Source organism: Corylus avellana, chromosome ca1, assembly GCF_901000735.1.
Source record: "Corylus avellana chromosome ca1, CavTom2PMs-1.0".
Lineage (NCBI taxonomy): Eukaryota > Viridiplantae > Streptophyta > Magnoliopsida > Fagales > Betulaceae > Corylus > Corylus avellana.
The window spans coordinates 13,781,412-13,809,096 of record NC_081541.1 but is presented as its reverse complement, the minus strand read 5'-3'; the positions used below and the strand labels follow the sequence as shown (position 1 = coordinate 13,809,096).

The 27,685-nt window shown below is 38.1% G+C and overlaps 5 protein-coding genes across 5 annotated transcripts; 3 read left to right on the top strand and 2 right to left on the bottom strand.

The window, feature by feature from the left end:
• Positions 1–807: 807 nt before the first annotated feature.
• Positions 808–7,292, bottom strand: LOC132188273 (cellulose synthase-like protein D4). Its single transcript, XM_059602697.1, has 6 exons — positions 6,829–7,292; positions 5,790–6,185; positions 4,337–5,141; positions 3,329–3,733; positions 2,783–3,120; positions 808–1,774 (listed from the first exon to the last, which is right to left on the bottom strand). The coding sequence occupies exons 1-6, from the start codon at positions 7,290–7,292 to the stop codon at positions 811–813; spliced, it is 3,372 nt and encodes a 1,123-aa protein (XP_059458680.1). The 3' UTR covers positions 808–810.
• Positions 7,293–11,019: 3,727 nt separating this feature from the next.
• On the top strand, positions 11,020–11,675 carry LOC132165263 (protein RALF-like 33). Its single transcript, XM_059575750.1, has one exon. It carries the CDS (start codon positions 11,104–11,106, stop codon positions 11,467–11,469), a length of 366 nt encoding a protein of 121 aa, XP_059431733.1. The 5' UTR covers positions 11,020–11,103; the 3' UTR covers positions 11,470–11,675.
• A 943-nt stretch (positions 11,676–12,618) lies between these two features.
• On the bottom strand, positions 12,619–17,437 carry LOC132189705 (heat shock factor-binding protein). Its single transcript, XM_059604483.1, has 5 exons — positions 17,223–17,437; positions 14,241–14,294; positions 13,736–13,759; positions 13,592–13,634; positions 12,619–12,954 (listed from the first exon to the last, which is right to left on the bottom strand). Exons 1-5 carry the CDS (start codon positions 17,223–17,225, stop codon positions 12,809–12,811), a joined length of 270 nt encoding a protein of 89 aa, XP_059460466.1. The 5' UTR covers positions 17,226–17,437; the 3' UTR covers positions 12,619–12,808.
• A 2,087-nt stretch (positions 17,438–19,524) lies between these two features.
• On the top strand, positions 19,525–20,022 carry LOC132186959 (translocator protein homolog). The gene has a single exon (XM_059601127.1). The coding sequence runs from the start codon at positions 19,525–19,527 to the stop codon at positions 20,020–20,022; it is 498 nt and encodes a 165-aa protein (XP_059457110.1).
• Positions 20,023–23,001: 2,979 nt separating this feature from the next.
• LOC132167509 (xyloglucan 6-xylosyltransferase 2-like) lies at positions 23,002–24,784 on the top strand. The gene has a single exon (XM_059578504.1). The coding sequence runs from the start codon at positions 23,252–23,254 to the stop codon at positions 24,611–24,613; it is 1,362 nt and encodes a 453-aa protein (XP_059434487.1). The 5' UTR covers positions 23,002–23,251; the 3' UTR covers positions 24,614–24,784.
• Positions 24,785–27,685: the final 2,901 nt, after the last annotated feature.

Genomic DNA, 27,685 nt, shown 5'->3' with positions numbered 1-27,685 from the left:
TTTTGTTATTCTTAGGGGTGGACATTGACAATGTTTTGGTAGTTTAAGGGGGACATTGTCGCAATTGAAAGTTTGGGGGGACATTGTCAATTAGGTTATAGTTTGAGGGGATTATGTGGATTTTACCCTTTTTTTTTTTTGTGTTTTTTTTAAACGCAAATAGGCAATCTGCAAATGATTCTAATTTTGCAATTTTAGTTAAAAAATCGTGGGTTTGGCCCGTGAAATTGCAATGTCAAACGCACCCTAAAACGCAAATGCGTGAATACTTGAGAGGAGAAAAATATATTATAATTTGTGAAAATTTGCCAAAATTGTGAGAGAATATCTTATAATTTGAAAATTTTAATCCATATGAAATATAATTAATTAGTATTGAAACTAAAAGTCGGAGGGCACGCTAGCTTATCAATATTACAGTTCCTTTTATTTGTTCTTACGGTGAGAACTTTCTTTTCTACATATCAATCGATTAGCGTTTGATCTGGAATATTTTGCAAATCTCGTTTAATTAATTACTAATATTAAAAATAATTATATCTATATAAAAAATTAAGAAAAAAAAAAAGCACAATATATAACTCTTAAAAGTATCAATATATATATCACAGAGAATTGAAATATCCTCTTCTTTTTCACTTACAAAAAGATATATGCATGCTTCCAAGATCCATGACGCAATCGCATGCATAGTATTTACAATTACAGTTGCTAAAAAAAATCATATAATTTCTTGTCCCTAGCTATTAACTCTATATTCCAAAGGAGAGTAATTTAATAAAGATCATATATATTTTGTGTCGACGATGTTCAAGGGAACTGAAACCCTCCTCCACTAGCATCTGCCGTGGATGCCTTAGGGGGGCTAATGGCGATCCAGAGCAAGGAAAGCGTGATTGCGATGAGACCCGACCAAACAAACACGATCGTCGGCGTCTTCCCTCTCCTCCCCATCAACCCTTTGGCGAAAGGATACAAATGAGCCAACACCCAGAAGCTGAAAAACGCACCTCCGACGAACTTGCTCCACTGAGGGACCGTGCTGTAAATAGTCCTCGAGAATGCAATGGCAATGGCGATTATATTCACCATTGCAATGACGATCGGCGGAATCATCAACGACGACCACTTCACGAGGTACAAGTCTGCGAAAATGTCGTCTATGTCCTCTCCCCCTGACTTTGAAGTCAACGTGAAGGATATCTCAATCCCTGCAATGACTTTGAGTAGTCCTTGGACGACGGCCGCCAAGTGCGCGCTGGTTCCGGAAATGAGCCAAAATTGTTCGTTTCTCCACCACTCCTCCAGCGAAATGCCGGACCATTTTACCTCCAGGATGGCGAGCGCGATGAGGCATATTGTTATGGTTAGGAGGTAGATCAAGAAGGCTACGCTGAGCGTTTGCACGATGAAGTGGCCTGAGATGAGCGAGAGCGCCGGAAGGAAGCAGTAGACGATGAGGAATATGGAGGTGAAGGGATATATGCCGACGTTAAGGTAAGCCATGCGTTGGAGAAACTTGAGGCGGCGGGAACCCAGCAAGGGGTTGTTTCGAGAGAAGAAAATCTCGACGGAGCCGGTGGCCCATCGGAGCACTTGGTGGAGTCTGTCGGTGAGGTTGATTGGAGCTGATCCTCGAAATGCGTCACGCTTGGTGATGCAGTAGACCGAGTGCCACCCACGATTGTGCATTCGATAGCCTGTCACCACATCTTCCGTCACCGAACCGTAAATCCATCCCACTCGGTCACCCCATTCCGTCTTATCCTCGTACCTGTACGAATGCAATTTAATGCCATGTTACTATAAGAAAGATAAATCCAAACTTGCTAATATTTGATAATGTGTTTAATTGGTTCTCGCATGGTTTTGATGAACATTGAGATTCTATTACTTTTAAAGTTCAAATTATACACGAGTCCAATTGATGAGCACATCCAAGAAAATCATAATGAAATTGAGAGGGAAGTACTAGAGAGAAACACACAAGAATTATGTTGCTAATTCGGTTTATGAGCTTAAGATTTTTAGGATACTCAGTGTTTTAACTTGATCATATCAATATCAACAAAGGGGGCAATACTAAAACAAAATTTTAAAGGGATTATTTCATAAAAATCAATAATTTTGAAGGTACGGAATTTAAAATTTTGGAAGGACTACTAGCTACAAAATATGCTTTAGTTTATTACCTTAATATGAGCGTGAGAGGTGCTCATGAGTTGGAACCTTAACTCTTTAGTTTATTACCTCATATTTCAATGAAAATAAGGCCTTGTAGAATATAACCGGGGAAAGGAATAACTAATCCTACAGTATAGCTATTCATTTGTTTGGTTACACACTATTCTTAGGAATAGTTTATTTCCATGAGACTTTTAAAATTTCACACACAAGATTAGCTAATATACTAAAAAATGAGTGCTTTAGCTAATCCTTAGAGAATAGGTTACATTTTTCAAAAATACCAATATATATTTTTTTAAACTTAAAATAAAATTAAAAAATTAAAAATATGAAAAATAAAGTGGATGACTTGACCACCGATTGGGGTAGTCGGCCACCTATTTAATTTTAGTTTTTTTTTTTTTTAATATGAGTTTGAAAAAGGGGGGGGGGGGGATGGAGTTTTCATTATTTTGATTTAATTCTAATTTTTGCATGTGCGTTGTTACCAAACTAAAGAATAGAAATAGCTATTCATTTTTCAATAGACTAGACATTCTGTCAAACAACGAAACCTAAATATTAAACTATTAACTAAATGATTAAATACACATACCAGCAAGAAATGACGGATACAGCCTCGGCAACGCTTGTGGCATCGAGAGGGTCTCGTGGGACCCGGAGAACACCAGGAGGTCGTCCATACTTGATAGCAGAATGATCAGCAAGGGGGCGGCCTTGGAACTCAGCTATCGGTATCGACTCCGACAACATTGTGGAATTTCCAAACCGCTTTGGCAGCCTATTCACGTCAAGATCAGGATCAAAGTCGCTGGCATTTAATGTTTGCATCTCAGAGTCAGTTTTCTGAGGATTTTCTTTCACCTCCGGCGGGTCGAAACCGTACAAAGCAAACCGCCTAAACATGCACCCAGTTCCAACATAAACCGGACCCTGCATATATACTCACATGCATAAATTTCAAACATCTCAATAAAATAATTTCCTCCAAACCAATTTAAATGAAATATCTAACACATTATAAACATTTAATGTACCTATTTTAAATGTTTAAATTTTTCTAGACACGTGACATTATTTTAAATGGGTTGGAGGATATTTTTTTTAATACTAATTTAAAAGAAATTTCGGATTTTCATACCTGCACACCGTCAAGGGCACGCATGTTTCCGTCGAAGAACACGGTGTTGTTGTTGGCGTAGCGGTCGGAGGGATCAATGCCTTCAAATCTCTGTGGGAATTGAATGTAGCAAATGTTCTCGCCTCCGCGGTCCATCATGAAGCACATTCCTTCACGGACAGCTTTGCAGTTGTAGATGTAGTGGTCGCAGTCGAGGTTGAGAATGAATGGGCCATTAGAAAGGATGGCCGAAGCTCGCACCAGTGCATTCATGGCGCCAGCTTTCTTGTTATGATCATAGCCGGGCCGTTTCTCACGTGACACGTATACAAACATGGGGAGGCGTATGTCGACGTCAGAGAAGTCTATGATCTTTTCGTCTGTGCCTCCTATTAGCGGATCATTGCTAGGGGGCTTTAACATCACCTGCATGGGAATTAATTAGTTTGCACCGGGGTTAAGAAAAATATTTCTTTAGAATACAATAAAGTCCATAAATTTTTTATAGTTTGCATGTGTTTATTGATTTTCAATTCTAGCAAAAGAGAGAGACTCGAATTTTAAAGCTAGATAGGGTTTTGAGAGAGACGAAAGATGAGAGAGTTTTATTTGTTCTTTAGAGTGTTAGAATGGCGGTTTTAATGCATTTTCAGTAACAAACGTGTAATTTCGCAATTAAAAATAAGTAACTGCTATTTTAACTTTGACTATCAGATATTAGATTATAACCCTTAGATTAAATTATAACTAACTAATTGTTATTTAATTTTAACCGTTAGACCATAAATATTATTAATGATTACTTAATTTCAACCGTTAGATCAAACTCAGTTTAATCTTATAGTTGATTTTACCAACGGTGATCACATAAATTCAACGTTGGATTTGCCTTAGAAATACCAACTTGGTTTTGAATATTGAGATGTTTCTAGTTTGAATTTACTTTACCCTTCTTTTGGGGCCAAAATTCACTCATCCCCTTGGGGGTGTTGGAGAATGGAAATGAGTAAACAATAATTAATCATGTACCTGAAGAATTCCGGCATGATCACCTTTGGCATGTTCACTAGAAGAGACAGTCCAAGTACCAGGCCAGTGGGTCCCATCAGCCATCCACGTGGCCTTTTGGACCTTCATGGGCTCCGAAGGGTCAGCGCCGCTCTCCCTCATGTGCTTCAACATCTTCATTTCCTCCCTCGCATTGAAAGCTTCCGATCTCCTCCTAATCGAGTCTGGAAGCCCATTTATCCTCACCTTAAACTCGTCGAACTCTCTCTTCACCCTCCGCCTATCCTTCACAAAATCCAACCTACTTTTGTTTTTTGTTGGGTCGACTTTCAAGGTGAAGTAAGTCTCAGGATTCCTCGGCTCAATATCATGTTTCCGACAGAACGGAACCCACAAATCAGCGAAGCTTGCCGCCTCCGCCATTGCCTCGAAGGTAAGGAGGGCGCCTCCGTCGTCAGAAACGTAGCAAGCAATCTTTTCCACAGGGTAATCGACGGATAGGATTGAAAGGATGGTGCAGGCAGTGACAAGAGGCGGCTCTTTCTCTGGGTCAGCCGTGGACACAAATAAGTCAACGCCGGGAAGATCGGAGCGGCCGGTGGGATTGGACGGCGACGGCATGTCAAACTTGTCGTGGAGAACTTGAAGATCTGTAGAACGGTTGATGGGGCAGAGCTTAGGAATTTGGTCGAGAAGCCATGAGAAGGCGAACCATGTCTCGCACACAACCGACATCAGCCACAACCAGACGGCGTCTTCGTTTGGATGTGTCAGTCTCCATTGCAAGAAGAAACACAGCACCACAAGCCGAACAAGTATCAGCAACCTGCAGAGCAGGTAGATCATCTCTCTTAAATATTTAATTCAAATTAATGGAAGGTATACAACAAGCATCTCGGGCAAGGGTTTTCATTTTAACTACTTAAAATACAATTTTTTTTCATTTTAGCTACTAGATTTTAACTCCACACTTCATCCGAACATCTATTTTAACTATTTATTATAATTAAATATTATTTTTCAGTATTATTTTTTATCATCTCCTTTTCTTTTCCCATAAAAAAAAAGAGAGAAAAAAAATATAATAAAATATTACTTTAAATTTAGTATAGTACGTAAACTTTTATAGCAATTGTTGGGGATGGCTGAAGTAAGAAAATAAGGAAAAGTAGCGAAATTTAGATAAAAAACTAATTTACAAGGACCGCTAAAGATATTAAGATATTATGTTAAATTACCGTTTAATACAAAAGTTTAAGTTATAAGGAAAATACAAATTTAATTATTTAATTAATATTTTAATATTTTTCTTCACATAGGGGCTCAAAATTTTATACATTTCAATTAAGTATTTTACACGTGGATTAAAATGAGATACTCATACAGTCATACCATCTCATCCATACATGAAAATGTGTGTTTTATAATAACGAGAAAGAGTGTCAGTTGAGAGCACGTATATATATATGTTAACCTGTAAGGGCTGATGATGGCAGCGGCAATTGGAATTTTTCGACTAAGGGGCTTCCAAGGCTTATCCTTTGGGTCCAACATGCCCCCCTTGAACCCCTCATCATCTTCTTCTTCAAAGACATCATCCTGGGGCCAAAAGGCATTTCCAACGCCGTAGGTACCTTTTGTCTCAAACAACCACCTGTTGTGATCAAATTCTCCGGTTTGGTTCCTCTTCATCATAGACATGTTTTTGGGATCCCTTTTTGAGCCGTCTGGGGCTGGCAATTGCAGCGTTCCTTTTGAAAAATCTTGAGACTCGTCCTCAAAATCTTCCATTTTGTATACCTCCTTGCATCCTGGGCATAGACCACTTCCTTTTTGTGCATCCATGTAGCAATCTCTACAAATTTTGAACCTACACAACACATTCGATCAATATTGTTTAGATATTGCATTCCTAGTTGATCACAATCTAGCTATCTTAAAAGATAAACTCAAATGGTTGGCTCAAGTATAACTCAGTGGCGGATCCAGGACTTTATCTTAATAGGAGCAGAAATAAAATAATAAAATCTAATGAAACTGCGGCCTGCGAAAGACGGCTCATTACTCTGACATGAGAACTTTTATCACAAGCATTACAAAACAGAATCACGGCATCGTAGCAGCCAGCAACAATGAACAAGCACAAAAAAAAAAAAATTTGTGGTAACCTGGTAGGTAAAAAGTAGTGTAAAACACCATCTCCTTCAATTTACTTTAATTTTTTAGCTGAAATTTGGGCTGGACTGAGTTTTATAAGGGCTAAAGCATCAAAAATATGAAATTTTGGTTTATTTTATAGAGGCTACTACAAAATTTGGGCATAAAAATATTTTTTTTAAAAAAAAAATTACCAAGGGCGGGCGCCCATACCCACCCCTGTGTGTATCCGCAGCTCGGTGGTAAGCCACTTGGCATCATGTCTCATGAAGCATAAGGTATAAAACACTTCATTTGGAAAGAGGAAAGGGGATCTAGTTTGAGATTGAATATTTATACCAAAGAATAGGACATACCTACAATCACAAGGGATGACGTCAGCTCCCCTTTCATCCTTCATGACCTTTCCATCGCAAGCAGGCATGGAACATGCAGAGCCCTTGGCTCCAGCCATCTGAGGATGACTCACCTCCGACTCGATCACCTTGTCCATGAGATGTGCACGTGTCACGCTGTTGAATCCCCCGGTGAAAAGAGAATTCGAAACGTATTGCTCTTCCGCCTTGGCAGCCACGGACGTGTCCATCGGCTGATTGTCCGGCGTCGGCGGCATGTGCACCGTGTAGTTCATGTAATCCCCCGACAACTCACCCGACATGTCCAGGTCTTCTCTGGACAGACTAACATATCGTCCGCTTGATGTTCGCCTCGCAAATTTAACGGTTTGGCCGCCGGAGTTACGGCTGCCTGGCAGAGAACCATCGGAGCCTCTCGAGGTGCGCATGCTCTTCTTTGATGGTTGGCCGGAGAGGGATGCCATTATTTGAATATATCTTGCTTGCTATACGTATCAAAATCAATATAATTCTCTTTTTCTTCTTTTATTAATTAGAAATTTATCAATTTCTATAACATTTGCATGAAAACATAAAAACCTACGGATCATTGCATGCCCCCGCGTTGACAGAAATCAATGAAATCTTGAACAACTGCATGCATGCAAAAGGCTTCTCAAAACTCCTCTACGTACCCAGCAAACCATTTGGGAAGAGAGCTTCGATCAGATGACTGGAAAAAGGGTATGGGAAGGGAGAAATTTTGTATAAACAAATTAATCACAAGAGAATCGATCAGACGTGGAACTTAGGAAGAATGAGGTCGGAAGAAGAGAAACTCATGGTGAGAGACCAAGTCCTTGCATGCATGCCTATTTTAAGGTCGTCTTTCAACGGGTTTGAAGGAGTGTGTTTGTGGAGGGAGTAGAGGACATTAATTGCCGGTTTAATACAATTTCTTTTGTTTTAATTGTTACATCTAGAACGCAGCCAGCCAGCCACGTAATATTCAAACTAAAAATTAAATTAAATTAAGGGGATAAATATAAGGAACAGATGGAATATTATTATTTATTAATTGTGTTTCCTTTTTACCCCTTTGATTTATTGTTTATTGATTTAATTAATTTCCTCTTCAGCCTCCAGTTTTTTAAGTTGACTGTGCCAACAAACATTCAGTTGCTGAGTTGCATTCTCAACAGAAGTCAGTATTTGTGTCTTCGAAAATGAAGCTAATAGATGCATCATTAACACACAGAGATGCTTGTTCAAAGTTCAAATTATTTCTCATCCGCCGAAGACTACGCCTCATGAAATTGAGTTATTTATAAAATAGAAAAAATTATTTATGATCGAAGACGGAACCCAAATAAAACAAAAAGTAGAATAATAAATAAATGGAAAAAAAAAACACTTTAACCACTTGAATTATTACATTTTTTGCACTTACACCTCCAAAAGTGACACTAACTCTTCCCATACTATAAGACACTATTGCATTTCTGTTTTTTCATCTTAAAATTGATGTAGATTTTAGAATCACCATTATATCAAAATTTCATAATAATTCATCATAAATTCAATGTGATTTTAAAAAGCACGTCAATTTTAAAATCACACCTATTTAAAATTTTGAAGAACCATGCCTATTTAAAATCACCCTTCATCCCGTTCTTTCTATCTGTCATTTTAAAGAAAATGCTACAGTAATTCTTTGTCAACAAAAGATCACTCTAAATCCTTCATATTTTATATTTTTATTCATTTTTCTCTCTTTGACCCTAATTAAAAAGTCTACCGACTCTCATTTGTCTCAAAAGCTTAAATATTTTAATGGAAGAAAGAATTAAGTAGAGAGAGAGGAAAAAAAGGATTTAAAGTGTTTTCAAAAGGGAATTTTCAAAATAGAAGAGGCTTGGTTGTTCTTCAAATTGATGTAAATGCTCCATTGATAAGGTTGGAGAATTGATGCACAATCACAGGTCAAGGACAGAGATGACATACTACTTGTGAGTAGTGAGAATTAATGATCAAGTGCTTTAGTTTTTTTATTTTTTTTTAAGTACGAGAAAAATCTTGTACATATAACTTACCAAGTAGAGATGGTACATAAACCTCAAACACATTGATCGAGGGGCAATATTCCAATATTTTTAGCCTTTAAATTGCATAATTTATAGGATGAGCAGGAATATACATCACATGGGCGTGCATGACTGATAAATCTTTCACGTCAAGACTAGAGTTTATCAATTTATTTGTCAATGAGAAATTTAAGATTCTCATGGATTCTAGGTTTCCAAAGAGATTTTCATTTTATTTGATCCAAGAAGATTCTAACCAACAAATCCATTAGGTTGAATTTAGGTTTGCTCAGCAAGTCGGCCCAAACTGTCTGACCTGACAATTTAAACCTGCCTCGACATTGTTCAACCAGGTGACCCCAACTCATCAAGTGGGCATGCAAAGTTTATTTTGAAAGGATGACCTATTCAAATCAGGGGTTAGGAGTTGAGTTTAGGTTGCCGGTAAAACTGATAACTCAACCTCCGTGAGCTCTTATATGTAATAATAATAATAATAATAATTTAATCCCTAATCTCCCTTCTTATCTTCTTCTTTTTTTCTTTTTTTCTTTTGTTTTTTTCACCCGGAGTCACTTCTCTCTACCTCGATAGTTCCCATTTCTTCTCATCACTGTACTCTAACAAAGAATATCTACTTCGCCCCACCATGCTTCATCATTGCTGGCGATAACTAACCCTTTACGATTGGGAGGTTAGTATTAAACCTGGCCGCCTACCTACAACTATCTTTGGGCCAAGGTGGGAGTATGTATGGGCCGAAAACCGACATTGCTTTAACCCCTAGTTGATTTGACAATACAACCACCCTTTTTGTTCCATAGCCAAATCTTTCCTAAAACATTACTGGGATCATATTGATGATTTTAATTTATTAGAAATCTATTTATAAATAAACTAAGGTAACGTTGACTTATCTCCCTCAAACTATCACTTCAATGACAATTTATCTCTTAAATTATCAATTGCGACAATTTACCTTCCAAACTACCAAAACAATAACAATTACCCCCCAATGCTAACAAAATGACAAAATTACCCCTATATAATTTTCAATAAAACAAAAATGCCCTTAAAATTTTGAAAAAATAAATAAATTTTAATATTTTTGTTTTTATTTTAGTAAGGGTAATTTTGTCATTTTGTTAAAAGTAAGGGTATATTGTCATTGTTTTAGTAGTTTTGAGGGTAAATTGTCATTAGAATAATAATTTGAAGGAGTTAAGTAAACTTTACCCAATAAACTATAATACCCAAAGAAACACCATCAACAGACATCAGGTGACCATATTCATTAAATGATCCTCCACTAGTGTCAAACCTACTCATTTAACATATATTTCATAATACTAATAATAATAACAACAATAATTTCTTTTATATATATAAACAATTGTAATTGTGATGTCTTGTGACGTGGAATTGCTCCTGTGTCTCTATTCTCTAATGAAACCTCAATTACGGCACAAAATGCGCTAAAGGGGCTCTTGGAGAGAGAATTGCCAATTTGTTCATATTATTATTATTATTATTTTATCATGTTAATTTATTATAACTCATTTAACAAATAAATTTAGTTAGTTTAGTAACATAATAAATGTTATATGGACTATCATATTAATTTAATATTATAAAAATTATAATTATCTCTATAATCACTCATAATTAGAACTTGAGAAAGCACACAAAATGGACCCATTCAATTAAAAAAAAAAAAAAAATAGGGGCATTTCCGCGTTAGATTTTGGAAACCTTGGTGGGAAAGGAATTGATCTCATTCATTCGTTCACTCACAAATGGAAATTGGAATCATCCAATTGTCGCACTCACGCATGGGCTCAGCTGTCCACTAACTGGCCTGGCCGCCCTCACTGTTCAAACAGCTCATAATTAACCTTTTTTTATTTTTTTATTTTTTTCTTTTTTGAAAGAATTAAAAGGAAGGGCAGAGATAGTTCTAAATATTAAATGTAGAAATCAAGTCAAAAGCTGATTAGTGGGTGTCCATTTAAGTCATTTTATTATGACACTCTTGGATTACAAGCAAGCAAAGGGTAAAAGGGAATTCGTATTAAAGTCAAGTGGCATGATTCCGTAAATTACCTCCAAACCCAGTGGCATTTCCTCTCCCACCGTCACTTATAATCGCAAACCTGCCCTCAATTCCCTTCTCCCTCTCCAAACAGAACCGACAGACCCTCATCTCCCCAAAATGGAAGCCGCAAATCGCTGCCGTTTTCTCGTGCTATGTGCAATCCTGGCCGCCCATTTGGCGCTCTGCTCTTCCACGGCCCTTGATTTCATTGGAGGCGTCCCTATTCAATCGGAGTGCCGCGGCTCGATCGGCGAGTGCCTGCTCGCTGGCGGGGGCGCGGGGTTGGAATTGGAGGAGTTCGCGATGGACTCGGAGAGCCACCGGCGCATCCTAGCCACGAAGCAGTACATAAGCTACGGTGCGCTGAGGAGGAACAGTGTGCCCTGCTCTCGACGTGGCGCGTCGTACTACAATTGCCGAACTGGTGCTCAGGCCAATCCCTACACTCGTGGGTGCAGTGCGATTACTCGCTGTAGGCGCTGAAATTTAGTTTTATTTTTCAATATAATTTATTGGCTTCCTTTTATTATTATATATTGTGCTTATTATTATTAGTATTGTTGGGGCTTCTGTGTTGCTGTTACCCAATTATTATACATAGCGGAGGAGCAGATTTGAATAACCGTATTGTATTACTATTGTTTTCTTCTTTCGTTAATGTCAATATTAGTTATTGTTGTTATTTATCATATCATTTTCTTATTTCTTATTTCTTATTTTGAATTAATTTTTATTGAGTTTTTTTTTAAAAAAAAATTATACATAATAAAATATCCCAAGAATTCTCTTATAGGGAGGTTGGTGCGAAAGATGAACCAATAGAGTCCACAAGTACAACAATGTTCTGGTCCTTTCCAAATGGAATCATGTTGTTTTTTTTTTTTTTTTTTTTTTTGTTGGGGGGGTGGTTAAATTATAGTGGAGGCATTAGAAACTTTCATATATATATATATATATATATATAAGTTAGATAATTTTATAAATTTTACAAGAGTATGAAAGTTATTTTCTCGAGAAAGTGACATTGCAAATTTTTATAAATTCTTAAACTTCAGTGATTACAAAGCAAAGAAAATTCTGGAAATAAAATGAAGTTTCTTCTATCTTTCTCCAAATTCTGCAAAAGGGATTTAGTTTTGATTATTTTTCCAAAATTTCGGCCAAACCCCCAGCCAGGCTCCATTGAAATTTTGAAATGAAGTGATAATGCTTTCGGGAATCTTATTCTGATGACCAACAATTAGGGCAAGCCTCACATGCACCAGCTTTCCTTTAAGGCAGTCAATATCAATCAAAATCAATGACTGGGATACCACTATTATGGCATCTAAGCTTTCCGTGCGACGCTTAAAACGTGCCCCATACGTCTCTGTCATGCTAGCATAAATTAACCATAACATCTACATCAGCACCCAATAGGACAACATCATGGAGGGATAAACATACTTTTACTTCCTTTTTCCGTCTTTTTAAAGCTGTTGTGCCTTTCATTTCTACGTGGGACAGTGAGAAGCTTCACGAGTGGTGGATGTTCTATACAGTAAAATACCTTTCCTGGTAAACTTTCAGGAAGTAGTGCCAGTTTGTCAATGGCACCAACCAACAAACACAATAGCATTTTGAAAATTGTAATGGAAAAAGTATAGCAAGGTTTTAATTCTCTCAACCAGACATAAGCATTCTGTAAAACGAGAACATCGCAGACTTAAAGATGGACAATTCAAAATAGAGTTTCGAATCCATGGAACATTAATCTACTCTTAAACGCATCAACATCGGATTCTCCTTCCAAATCAGAAAAGGAAAAACATACGAATCAGGATTACACTGAATCGTCGGCGGCTGACTTGGATTCTGGCTTTGGCTGGGAAGGGACCGAAGGAGAAGGTGAGCCCTCCACTCCCATCTCGGCTCTGAGCTCGTTGATGCTCTGCTCTAACTCATCTATCCTGCCGCCCATCTCGTCAAGTATGTTACAGTTAAAGAAACCAATGTGACACATCATATCAGTTCCCATGTAGGGCAAGGTGGCATGGCATGTTACATATTTTCCGTCTAAGCAACACTTGCAGCAATATATTGAAGTGAAATTGTTCCAGATTTGTATTCCACAGCATTTGATGGCACAAGTTTAATATTTGGGATGGAACTACAACCCTTCATTTCAATTAATGGACACACACACACACTAGGAAACCAAATCAATGGTGTACTTATCGAGAGAAAAAATGTCAAATGCGATATACAAATAAAAATAAAAGGTGATGTGCTCTTCACATCAGTGGAAGGCAAAATCCTAATCTTATTAATGGAGTCTATTCAACACCAACCACCCCAACCCAATCATGAAGAAAGAAAAAAAAATTGTGTTAATAATGTCCTTACTGAAGATGCTGAAAGAATGTCACACATGATCCAACTAGATTTAGACAGGAGCATACAGAAACAAAATGGACTCCATTGAAATGCTACGAAGAACAAATGGCATGATTCATTTCACTAAGATGTCAGATTAACAAGGGATGTAAAATTGTATTGTATGGTTTCATTTCAGTAAGGTGTCAGATTAATAAGTGTTGCAATATGTAGAATAAGAGAAGGATATTCTTTGTGATGATGGACTCAGACATTGTCTGGAATCTGGATTGCTGCAAATTTGCAAAAATATAAGCACCATATCTAGAGCCACAGAGCGTGGATCCAAAATTTCAACTACTAAATCTCATAAATACAGAGATACCAAACTCACCATCTGCTGAAGAAGATTTTGCACCTGCAAAAATCAGTACAAACATTCAGCAAAGACTATTTTTCAAATCACATCAAGTAAATGACCCTTATCACTATAGGCAGGTGTTTTTTACTAATAGAAAATATGGATCTCATTTCTTCTTTGTTCATATATAAGCATCAGGACTTCAAAATGGCGTGCTTTACCAAACAAGCACCAAACACTATTGAAAGACGGAAAATAAAGGGGAAGCCCCAAAGGATGATATACACCATCGCCAGGCAGTCTGGAATACAATAATTTATGCAAGTTTCCTGATCATTATTGGACGAGGCCATCATCACATTTTTCAAGTACACCCTCAATATTTAAAGTTAAATAACTGCTTTCCCCAGGTAACTATTAGAAGAAAGTAATTCTGAGCACCTTAATCTGCTCAGTAACCATCCTTATGGCTGTGTTAAGTTAGTCTAAATTTATCCAAATGAATAAAATAATTTCTCAAAGTTATAGAGTAACTCACAAAAACTGTCATATCAGCAGTGCTCTGTTTAGGGTCATCTGTGTCATGCCCATCCTGCAGAAAAGAAAGGAAAGAGACACTACCACATAAAATGTTTGCAGAAGTATCAAAACATGCTACATTAATTATTAAGATGGAACAAGTAGCTGGTGGACATAAAAGTGATGCTTGAAAGAACTCAATTTCAGCTGATGAAGGTGAAGTAGACACGACTATACAGTGTTCATTATACTGTAAGTAAACAACTTAACTAGACATTTCTCCTCGTATGCAAATGTTTTAACCATCGCATTGATTCTCTAGAAGCAGTTGCACCAATGTTTTCCCAATCACCACATGTTTTAGCAAAGACTCAAACGTATAGACATGATGGTTTACTATCAGCAAAATCACCATCGTGTTATTCTTTTAGATGCTCCAAAACTCATAACAAGATTGGGTCAAGGAATGAACTTTTAGGGGCTTAACAGAGAAGGTACTTAATATAGTTGAGCAAAACAAATGATTAAAATTGGGGAACAAGGTTAATGGCAACTAGAAAATCGCCCTTCGGGCTGATCATCACCATTTTGTACCCAGTAACACAATAACGTCGACCCAACCACCACCCAGCATTCATGCAACTTTCAACAATTTTTTGCTTCCTAAATGTATTCAAATGGTATTAGTATACAAAAACAATTTTCCCATGAGTGGTCTCAAAGTATTTGCTTCAAAAACCTACATACTCAAATGCTGCTAATGAAGGAAATCTCATGGGTGTGGTGAACTTTAAACCAAGGGTGGCATTTTAAGGAAAGAAAAAACTTATTGCTATAGTTCCATTTGAAGCAGTTCCCATATATCACAATCTCACTTTAGCCCATGTCAGTGCATGCCCTCCAACTTGAACCAGATCATACCCATCTAGTGCAAAACTGTATCTAAGTGATACATAAAACCGAAGCATCAATCATATATATACCTAGCATTCACATCTAGCTCAGCAAATTTACTCTTTATTTTCGCTAAAAAAAAACTCATTTCTCTATTTTAATTACCCACTTTTTCACAACACCTACATCTAGCCTAGCATTTTACCGATCTACTTTCACTATTCCATTTAAATAATCTTTTTCAATGATTTCTTTATTCATTCCTTAAAAAAGGCAACAAAAACAAGATTTGGCAAGTAAATAGTGCTCACCCGTTAAATTACCATTTGTCCTAAAAGCTTAACTTGATAGAAAGAGGTAAATTTAATCATTTAATTTATACTTTAACAATCTCTCACATGTGGGTTCAAACTATTTTTTAATAAGTGAGACCCAACACATGAGATATTTAATTTAAATGGGATAAATTGATGAAATCAGGATTCAAATTCATGACCTCTGGCTCTGATACCATGTAAAATCAGCATTTGTCATAAAAGCTAAGCTGATAGGAAAAGGTAAATTTAATCATTTAATTTATATTTTAACATCACCAAATCTGGTGAGCATTGTTCACACTCACCAAATATTTCAGCAATTTGGTGAGCCGGATGCCTAGCCTTTTAGACTCATTTTAACATTTAGGCAAGCCAAAATTGGACAAAGTTTTCCTCCAAACTGGGTTGAAAAAATTTCCTTCAACCTACTCTATAAAAGTGACATGTGTCCATGAACATGTGAGATGCACATGTTTTTTTAATAGAAGAGACAAAGTTGGAATAAATTTTATTAAAAACTCATGTGCATCTCACATGTTATTAAAAAGATGGACACATATCATTTTTATAGAGTAGGTTGAAGGAAATTCCTCCAACCTAGTTTGGAGGAAAACTTTGTCCGCCAAAATTGGCAAGCCGGATGAGAGTGTTTGGTACCCATATACTCAAGAGGGAAATATGTACCTTAAACAAAGCTAAGTTGGACACATAACCCATATACTCAAGCTAGAACACAACCTAGTACAATAGGTTTCCACAACTAAGCAACGCAAACAATGATGTCAGTGCCAAAACGTAAATTCACACACTTTCTAAACAAAAACTAGTCATAAACAAAAGGTTTCTACAACGAAGTATATTTACTATATTTTGTGCACCACATTGTAATTTCACACCCTTTCTAAATAAACCTACAAACATTTTTTTTTTTGATTTGGCACTAGGTATCCAGAGCTTCACTCCGACTGATCCCGAGGGTGCACAGGCCCTCAGCAAGGAGTTTCCCACAAGTGTATCTTGGTTAATTCAAGGGGCGAACTCCCAGTCTGATGGCCCTAAGAAGCAGTTTGCACTCAGTGGGTTTCGAACCTAAGACCTTGAGGAGCATACTCAAAGTCCCAAGCTGTCCAACCAATGAGCCAACCCCTTGGGGTTTAAACAAACCGACCGACATAATTATCCCAACTCAGAAATGCATACATTTTTCTCTTCTATACTTCAACCCATCAACTGAAAGTAGCTCAAAACATTTCCATTTCCTTCATGGTAGACCACTAAGGTACACATATTTGTATGTATCAAGCACCACGGCTCAACAAAAATCAAAAACTCAGACCCCATGGCCCACTGTTTGGCTTCCAATAAAACGGGGGGAAACAAAGTAAATCAAATTACAATCTCGTGTTTTCTATTTATTTGGTCTTCGAAGCATGGGAAAAAAACAACCTAAATTTAATACAGATTTGATTTCTAGGGTTGCAAATAATAAAAAAACAAAATTATCACAGTATTAAATTTCTCTTTCACACATTTTCCAAGCAACCAAACAGAATACAACCAAAGAAAAATGGTAGACAAATTTTAAATAGACCGATGATTCAAGGGAAGCGAAGTTTATTGAACAGATCCACAGTTACTAACGAAACACTTTTCCATCACACTGAGAGGAAGAAAACCCCTAAATTCAATCTATGACATGCCTTCATTAAAAATGATAAAAATGCATAATAATATATGACAATTTAAAAGGATTCTATTTGTTACTGTGTGGAATATGTTTAAAAAATTACCATCTCCGGCGTCTTTTCTGCTGGGTAGGCTTCGCTTAATGGCAGTGCCGAGCAGAGAAAGGCGTCGTGGCGTGGTCAACTCGGGGAAGGACTGGGAAAAAGTATGAAGTGGTGATGGGGCGAAATTACGGGTTTGTTCCTGCCAAAGATCTCCGATTCTCCAACAATTTTGTGTCTGAGATTCCGTTTGTCGCGATCCAAAATGTTTTCCGTCAAACAATATTTTAAGTCGAAAACATTTTTTTGAAAATGAATTTTAGAAAAATATTTTTTGACGTTAGCATTCGAAAAATCACAATTTTTTTTTAATATTATTAAATCATATTAAACTTTAAATTATGAAAATATTTTGACTAGGTCCCGATGATGACTTGGTCGGGTCCCACGAGTCCTGACCGGGTTCAAGTAGGATTTGGACCAAATTTTGTCGGTGTCTTAATTGGGTCCTAGCGGTGTCCTGGTTGGGTCCCAACCAAGTCCTAACATAGTAACATTGTCCTAATTGCGTCCCGGCAAGGTCTCGACCAGGTCTTGGTAGTGTCTCAATCAGGTTTTGGCGAGGTGCCGAACAAGCCCAGATCAAGTCTTGGCTAGTGTCCTAACCTAGTCCCGACGGGGTCCCGACAATGTCTCGATCGAGTCTCAGTGAGGTCTCGGCGGGTCTTGACAAAGTCTTAATCAATTTATACCAAAACAAATGAAGCTTAAAGTGCAACAAATGCACTCAAATAGGTGACGAGATAGTTCAAAATTTTCTGAACATGTAAATTTTATATAAACTCTTTCACAATGTGCATACAAAATTATTGGGAATCTCAATCCGTTTTGTTGTTTGTTTCTTTTGTAGCCACTAGAGAGTGTTTTTAGTAAACTCAAAGGATTAGGCTTGGGTCCTATATATATATATAGCATTTATGCTTTTTTATGTTTTATTTTTTTAAGGTATATATTTTATTTTATTTTATTTCTCTTTTTAGTTGAATACTTGAAATTTATTCTAGACCTTTTAAAAAATTACTAAACTTGGAACATTGTTTTTGCGGTACATAAAGACAAAATGCTAAAAAGAAAGAATAATGTTAGGAACCCTTTTTTTATTATCTTTTCATTCTCCTAAAGCTAGCTTTCAAAATTACCATTAAATTTTAGATGAATCATACTTGAATTTTGATTTAATGGTAATTTTGAAAGTTACATCAACTTTAAGAAGATAAAAAGATAGTCTCTAACATTACCCATGTCTTTGTTGTATCCTCCCAACATTGTTACATTTATGTAACTTTTAAAATCACTATTAAATTTCTCATAAATGATTATTAAATTTTGATCGGATGATAATTTTGATAATCAGTCTAAAGAAAATATCCTCAAACTCATTTAAAATAGTACCAAGTATCTATAAATATTTAAGGGGCACACTAAATTTAGTCTAAGTTAGTAAACTATTATTAATAACCTTAATAATTTAAGGAAAATGTTAGGTGTTCTTATAGTATTCTCTTGGTGTCCTCCTAACTTTGATGTAGCTTTTAAAATAACCGTTCAATTTGAGATTATCATTATTGACTTTTAATTTATTGGTGATTTTAAAAGTTACATCATAGTTGGGAGAACATTAGAAGAATACCTAACATTTCTCATAATTTAATGAACTTTTTAAATATTTATAGACACTTGACACTATTTTAAAAGGGTAACATGATATTTTTTCCAACTGTTTTACAGAAAATTGATGTCCTAGAATTTTAGCTTTAGAAATGATATGAATTTTTTTAATGAAATATCTTTAATCACTGCACGCAAGTGACAACAACTCAATATTTATTATATTTTTAAACATTAACATTTTTTTAATTTAAAAAAAAAAAAAAAAAAAAAAGTTTGACCATGTGTTCGTGTGCACTTAATTTTTTTGGCCTTTTGAAGATATTAGATGATCTAATAAGATAAGACTATCTGATTATGTTACCAATTATAGTAAGGTATGGAGTTAAGACTACTACAGAGCTTTCACAAATCACAATGGAACAAGTAATGGGGTTGCCAAATGAAACAGGTAATTAATTTTCGAAAAATTATATTTATTTTATACTCCATTCCTTTCTTTAAATGCCCCATCATCTCAGATTTTTTTTTGTATTTTTTTTTGTGTTTAAAAGAAGGCTATATATACACCACATTCTTGTTATGAAACCCCTAAATTTGCTCCATAACGCTCATTTTTGCTGCCTTCCAATGTCTCCCATTAAATAAATCTCCGTTTGTCTCTTCATCCCCTCTCTCCCCCAACAATTCCATTGCCATGGCTTCTCAAAATACCAAGAACACCAACGCCAAACGGGCTCTCCGGTCTCTCGCCATTGCCATCACCGTCCCCATCTCACTAACCATGTTCATCATTTTTATGTTCGGCTCCGGCCGCAAGTATCGTGTGCTAGCCAAGCCCCTTTGGTTTCCGCCTCTTTCGTTCATACACCTGGCCTCCCTAGGGTCGTCTTTCCTAATGGGCTTCGCGGCGTGGCTCGTGTGGGCGGACGGAGGATTTCATGCACAACCGGATGCATTGCTCCTCTACCTCACTCAAGTTTCGCTCAGCATAGTGTGGGATCCTCTCGTGCTCGTGATCGGAGCAAGGTGGCTCGCATTTGTGTTTTGTGCGGCCAACTTTGTGGCTCTTTTTGCTTGTTACAAGATCTTCCGAGGGATGAACGTGAATCCGTTTGCCAAAGATCTTGTTAAGCCTTGTGTGGCATGGGCAGCTTATCTAAGTATTGTCACTTTTAAGCTTATTTTTCTTTGATTTTGGTTTTTGTATAACGTTTTGTTATGTACATTTTTGTAATTAGGTTTCGCCCCCACAATGAAATTTGTAGCATCCAAATGTTTGTGCCATGTATGTAGTTCTATAATGCTAGTTTGGTGGTCTTTTTCTAGACAATACTTGTTCTTTTTCTGTTCGTTGTTTCCTTAAATCAAAATTGTCAAACTTTTTTTTTTTTTTTTTTTTTTTTTTTTCTGCTGAGCGATTAACTATAATATTTTATGGCAGATGTTGCAGAGTCCTGCGCACTAAGTTAGTAACAACTTCTAATGTTCACCAATTGAACCAAAACCATTAATAATTTCTTGATTAATTTCTTAATTTATCTTGATTTGCTTGATTGCTAAGTATGCTTGGTTATGTTTTCTTTGATTTTGTTTCTATGTTGGACTTGTTTTGCCCATATAAATAAGATGTAAGTTACGTACCGAAAATTCCTTGAAATGAATAATTTCAGTCAATTGCTATAAGTAATTTGTGGAGGCTTGACTCCGTCGAAGTTGTCATTAGCGGTTCGACCCCCTCGAAGCGATCTATTATCCTTTTAATTTCTATATTTTATGATTTTTAATCGATGGAAACTCTTGAATTCCTATCATTTTGTACCAAATTAGTGTTTTTGGGAAGCTTCCTTGTTCGGTGGGTGGTGCCATTGGGTGTGAGTGCAACAACACTTGACGTGCGTTAGCCTAAACTTGTAGGGGTGGCACTTGAGCAGCATTACAGTATTGAGACAGTAGCATTGCCAGGCTTGTGTGTGGCTAAATAAGGTTCCTCTTGTGGTGACGCTTCTCTCCTATAGCCGAGAATGTGGGTGGCAGAGGTTTACGACCATGGAGAGTCAACCGCACTTGATTTCTTGCTAGGTGCGACCTAAAAGTGAGTATTTGGAGAGGTAGAAGACGTGTTTGGCTACTCAACTCCACTAAACCAGGTTTGATCCTTATACCAGTATAAGGCTAGGCTTATCCAAGTTAAGGGATTCTTCTATTATGGTTTTGGTGTTGGAAATTATAGCTATTTGGTAGCCAGATTTAGTTAGGCCTTTATTCCAATTTATTGCATTCTAAGTATCTCTTATCCACTCACAAAGGAAAAAGTATCTCTTATCTAGGGTAGGGGTAAAACATAAAAAAAAATAAAAAGATTGTATATCCTACACACGCAACCAAAAGCGAGTGATAGAAATTTTAGATTTAACAACTTATACAATGGCCTTTAGTAGAAATCCCCCGCGTAAGGAGGATGCTTCACTAGAGACAGTTTGACTCAGGGTTTGTGAAGCAGTTGAAGGAGCTTATTAGGCAAGTCCTCCATGATCATGTTTGCAATGAGGGACCATCGCCACCTTGGATCCCACCTGCAACACGTCATCACGATTCACAATCATGACCACAACTTTCCGTGCATGAAGATGGACTTTTCTCGGTGGGATGAAAACCATCCATCCGATTGGGTGTCAAGAGTAGAGCTATTTTTTCGTTTATATGAAATGCCATAAGTTTTTAGAGTCGCTATTGCATTCATCCATCCATCTTGAAAATGTGATCCCATTCAATGGTATGATTGGTTTGAGGCATGCCATGAGATGCCTACTTGCGGCATTTGTGGAAAGGCTTCCTATACGATTCAGCCCCTCTACATTTGAGGATGTTGAAGCGTGAGATTAATTGGCTTTAAGTACGATTTTTATTATTATGAATGACTTGTATTTTATTGATGTGGCATTGCAGTAGGGTATTGACATGTTAAATGAGATATATGTGGCATATGACAAACCGTTATTCTTGACAATAAAGTGACTAAAAAACTTATGTATTCTTGAAATTGAAAACTCAAAAACTAAATCCAAATAAAAATGAAAACTTAGGGAGTAAATATGATTTTTCCGTAAATTTGAAATTAAAAAAAAAAAAAAAAAAACCGTTTTAAATCAATGTTGTATCATATTTAATAAAAGTGGAATTTACTCTCAAAGTGCCCGCTCTTTAATGTGACAGTAAAAATTCCTATTGAATTTTAGATAGATTAAATATATTTCACATCAATTATGAAATTAAACTATTTAAAATTTAATGGTGATTTTCATTGTCACGTAAAAAGTAAACACATGTAAATACATGTGTTGAGTTGAGTTGATGTTTTGTCTCTCACATTTGATGGATCATTCCATAGTTGAAATTATAGTTCATACATCGAAAGTTGTGCATGATAAATATTTTGTCATAAAAAAATAAAGTAACACAAGTGTACATTATTAAATATAATAAAATAAAATCGGAAGCATAAAAATCTTGCTCCTGTATCAAATGAGACAAAATGGACATTCTCGACGGTTGATGAATGCCAGGTTGTCAAATTGAATCTCATAAGGTCGATTAGAATATTAGAATTTTATGTAATGTAGGTAATAACGCGTGAATGTAATTTTACAGGGTCAAACGCTGATTTTGTCAGCATCGCATAGAGTAATGTTGGCCGTCCGTTAACGCGAAAAGGATAGTAGTTGTTGACATCACAGATTCACAAAGACGCCCAGCAACTGGCAAACCCACGTGATTTGAATAAATGCTGTGTATTAACAACTCTCAGCCGGCGCCACGCAACACATGCTCTGGATCCCAATGTCGCTCTTTCTTTCCGCAACTCATTATCTTTCCCATTTAATACGAAATAAATTAATTAACTCTCATAAATTATTTATTTATTTTTCTGAGGTATAATTAGGAATATTAACTCTCATTATTATTGGAAAAAAAAAAAGAAAAAAAAGATTTCCAGGTAATTGCGTCCCCGGATGGCACGCCTCGGACCCATCAAAGGACGCACTGTAGAGTGTAGACAACATGGCTATGTCTGTCAACGTGGTGACGTGCAAGAATAACGCAATTTTTATACTAAAAAGAATTATTATTATTATTATTATTATTATAAGAACAGAAAAAATTATGTCCGAACACTCTTGCGTTGTCTCTGTGCATCTTCCCTTTCTTTCTTCAGCTCCACCGACTTGTCATATATAAAAGAGCCCCTCACTTTTCTCCATATTTACGACCCTAGCCCATCAAATTAGGGTTTGTTTTCAATGAGAACTTCCTGAATCCTTGTCTAGTTGCCTTCAATTCCTCACTCTTTTTTTTTTTTTTGTCTCTGTTCTCTTTCTTTGTCTGAATTCTCCGGGTCAGCTTGGCGAGTGGGGGTAACGAAAATGCTTGAGTGGTGTCTGGGAGCCCGCCGACTCCGCCAGATCCAGCGGACGGCTTGCCGCGGCACCTTGTGGTTCCTATCCCTCCTCCTAACGTTCGTCGTGCTACGCGGAACCATCGGCGCCGGGAAGTTCGGGACACCAGAGCAGGACTTCAACGAGATCCGCGAGCACCTCCACTCGCGCGGCAGGCGCGTGGAGCCCCGCCGCGTTCTCGTGGAGGTCCAGCCCGACTCCGAGTCCGACCAGTCCAACAATTACGCCACATTCGATATTTCGAAGATCCTCGTGGACGACGAACCGGAGGAAAAACCCGACCCGAACAAACCATACAGTCTCGGCCCGAAAATCTCGGACTGGGACCAGCAGCGAGCTGAGTGGCTCAAGAATAACCCGGAATTCCCGAACTTTATCAGACCAAATAAGCCCCGGGTCCTTCTGGTGACCGGTTCTTCCCCGAAACCCTGCGAAAACCCTGTCGGCGATCACTACCTGTTGAAGTCCATCAAGAACAAGATCGATTACTGCAGGCTACATGGGATCGAGATCTTCTACAACATGGCGCTTCTAGACGCCGAGATGGCTGGTTTCTGGGCGAAACTGCCATTGATTCGGAAACTCCTCCTCTCGCACCCCGAAATCGAATTCCTCTGGTGGATGGACAGTGACGCAATGTTCACCGACATGGCGTTCGAGGTCCCCTGGGAGCGCTACAAGGACCACAACTTCGTGATGCACGGTTGGAACGAGATGGTCTACGACGACAAGAATTGGATCGGGTTGAACACCGGTAGCTTTTTATTACGGAATTCCCAGTGGTCGCTGGACATTCTCGACGCGTGGGCTCCAATGGGTCCCAAGGGAAAGATCCGAGACGAGGCCGGGAAGGTCCTCACGCGAGAGCTCAAGGGCCGGCCGGTCTTCGAGGCGGACGACCAGTCGGCTATGGTGTATCTGTTAATGAAGGAAAGAGACAAATGGGGAAACAAAGTGTATCTAGAAAGCGCGTATTATCTTCACGGTTATTGGGGGATTTTGGTGGACAGGTACGAGGAGATGATGGAGAATTACCATCCGGGGCTGGGCGACCACCGGTGGCCACTCGTGACTCACTTCGTCGGGTGCAAGCCATGTGGGAAGTTCGGGGACTACCCGGTGGAGCGGTGCCTAAGGCAGATGGACCGGGCGTACAACTTCGGAGACAATCAGATCCTGCAGATCTATGGGTTTACGCACAAGTCGCTGGGCAGCCGGAGAGTGAAGCGGGTGAGGAACGAGACAAACAATCCACTCGACGTGAAGGACGAGCTCGGGTTGCTTCACCCCGCTTTCAAGGCTGTCAAGATATCTTCGACGGTTTCTTGAGCTCTGCTTGCAACTCCACGTTGCTCTTTCTCTGTTTCACATTTTGGTAAGTTATCGATACGAGTCAATGTTAATGTTGTATGTTATTCTGAGTATTTTGTATTATCCTAATCACTTGAAATTATATTGATTTTTGGAAGAAATCACAGCAGCAATTCTTATTACCTTCAATTGTGGTTGTCACCATTAGCATCAAATACTAGTGTTTACAATTGCATTTTACTTGTTTCCTTTTTGTTGGCTGTCTTGGATCTGTTTCATGCTATCATATTCTTGGATGTAGTTAGGACAAATTCCTTAGAACTGGTTGCTGCTGCATTGTACTCATGGTGCTTCTGGCTTTATAGGAACAGTTTGATAGCCTTTAGACTCTGAGGCATGAAAAAGTTTAGGCATCATGAGAAATGCTTTTGGGTTTTGGTATAAAGGAAGGAAAGAAACTGAAACATACCATACAAAGATGAGAAATTGATGCCAGGAAAGTCAGTCCCACCTTTTTATCTTTTTCTTTTTTTAAGATGAGAAACTCCTTCAAGGCAGGTCTTCAGGTAAACTCTGAATATACGACTCCACCCGCAAGAACCGTATATCAGGTAATTGAAGAAATACGAACAACCAACGACCTAACCCTTGTGAGCAGAGGTACCCATCTCTCGATAAAATATTTGGTACACAACGATTATCTTCTCTATCATGCAAATCAGTTCTAGATAATTCAAGGCAATTACCAAATCTCTTTAGATTTGTTCCAGAATTTATGACCTTTGCGATTGATTTAATGGAAAAGGACAGGCTTCTATACACCGCCATAAAAAAACAAAAATTCAATCCAGATTTAGCATCATATTCATGCCCCTTCTATGAAATTGCAGCATGAACGCATTGATAGGGGTTCAGCTGTTGTTGTTGCTTAAAAGTCCTATTGATGCTGGATGGAACATGTGTCTCATAGCTGGATTTTTGGGTTCCAAACACTTCTTATAATATACGAACAAGATTCAGGAATCAAAAGGTGTAATTTGGATAATGTGGAAAGAGAGGAACTCAAGTTTATGGCTGCTTTTTACAGATATAGGGAGCATTTCCATCTCCCCAATGGATGAAGATAATCACCAGGCCGAGTAATGTTGTTTGTTTATTTGCATGTAGACAGATAAATTAACATGAGAGAGCGGCTACCTTATAATATAATGCCCAAAGAGATATTTTCAGACAAGAAAAGCTAGTGTCACAAGTCCTACTGGCTGGGCCAATGGCCACTCCCGAGCTTGGCTGGGCCAATGGCCACTCCCGAGCTTGCATGTGGACTTCTTATTTGTCTGGATTACGTTCAAGCGATGTAACGTGTCATTTAAATGTAACAACATTTCCACGTGTTAATAATTGTGCGGGTCAGTGTGACACGGCATGCAATTTTAATACATATGGTTAGGGCCAAAAGTAAATAGATTTTTCGGTTTCAAAAAGTGTTACAACTAGTACCTTTAATTATTGAAAAAACGCATTTGGAATTTCTATCCAAATATTTAATGGATCTTTACGTCACTACTCATAAAATGGTGACACATGTCCCTAATGTCACATATTGAAGCCAAATCATCAGATTAGTCTGACCAGATGATATGGCGTGCCACGTATACTGCAAAAACTATTAAAAAAATGGTAACTCCAATTTAAAATTTAAAAAACTTTAAAAGAAAAATCTGGGGAATTGGGCTGGTTAGCCACCCCATTTTGGCCATACGAGTTAGTTGAATCACCCCCTATGGCCAAAATGGGGCATGAAATATATTTATTTAGAGAGCCCCTACTATGCAGCCAGTGCATAAAATGGGTGGTTTGCAGCATCCACTCATATGTTGCCACATTACCAAGTTCATTTTAGCAAAATAAAATCAAAACAGCAAATCTAAAACCAAACAGCATCAGTAAACCAAACAACAAAACCACAGGTGCTAGAGAGAATTCGGCCAGCCGGAATCGTCGTGCGCCACCAAACCCACGCTGGGTCTCGGCCAGACCCAAGTAGGTCGTGGCCAAACCCAGCGAGGGTCTGGCCTGACCCCGTTGGGTCTCGGCCAAACCCAACCGTGGATCTAGCATGACCCACGGCTGGGTCTCGCCAGACCCAGTCGTGGGTCACCATCTCCGGCACCATTTTTCTGCGAAACCCAACTTCAAAATCAGATTCTAATGCCTCAAAAATCGTTTCTAATGTCTTAAAACTCATTTTTGGATTCAAAACTAAACCTAGAAGGAAAGATTAACGCTTTAGGAATTTTATCACCATAAAGGGGATCCGCCAAAGAGGGTTGCCACCTGGAGAAAGGAGACCTGTGGGTCTGGCCGACACGACCCATAGAAGAAGAGACAAAAGCGTGACTCAGAAAAGAAGAGAAAGTGGGAGAGAAAGAGAAGAAGAGGTGGTGAAGAAGAAGAGAAGAAGAAGAGAAAGAAGAGAAAAATCAAGTGTATTAGGATCTAGAGTATTTTTGTGCATGTTTTTCTCTTTATCTGATGTCTTTATGCTATTGGGTGCTGCAAAACCCTCTTTTTATGCAATGACCGCATGAGAGGTTTATTCATTTATTTATAAAATAAAGCTCCAAAGAACATACTATGGGTATATTTGTTAAAAGAGAATATCTTCAATGTGGTCGGTGCACAAAACCCCTATTTTGTGCCCACCATTAAAGATGTGACACCTTAGCATGAAACATGTTTAGAAAATAAAACCAAACCACCAGATTATATCAGGTTTAATTATTATTTTTTAAAAAGAATAATTAAATATTTGTAACCACCCAAGTGGAAGAGAAGCCACCCCAGAGAGAGGTGGGGGCAGCTCGCCACCACCCCCAGCGTGCCACCCCAGCCACATCTAGGGTGGCACGCGGCCACCCCATGGCCTAGGGGTGGCCCACTAGCCATCCCCAAAGCTGGATGGGGTGGCTCGCAGGCCACCCCTAGGTCATAGGGTGGCCACGCGCCACCCTCATGGTCACCTATGGGCCGGCTGGGCCGGCGGAGAGAGAGAGGGAGGGAGAGAGATCCGGTTGGGTGGTGGGCAAT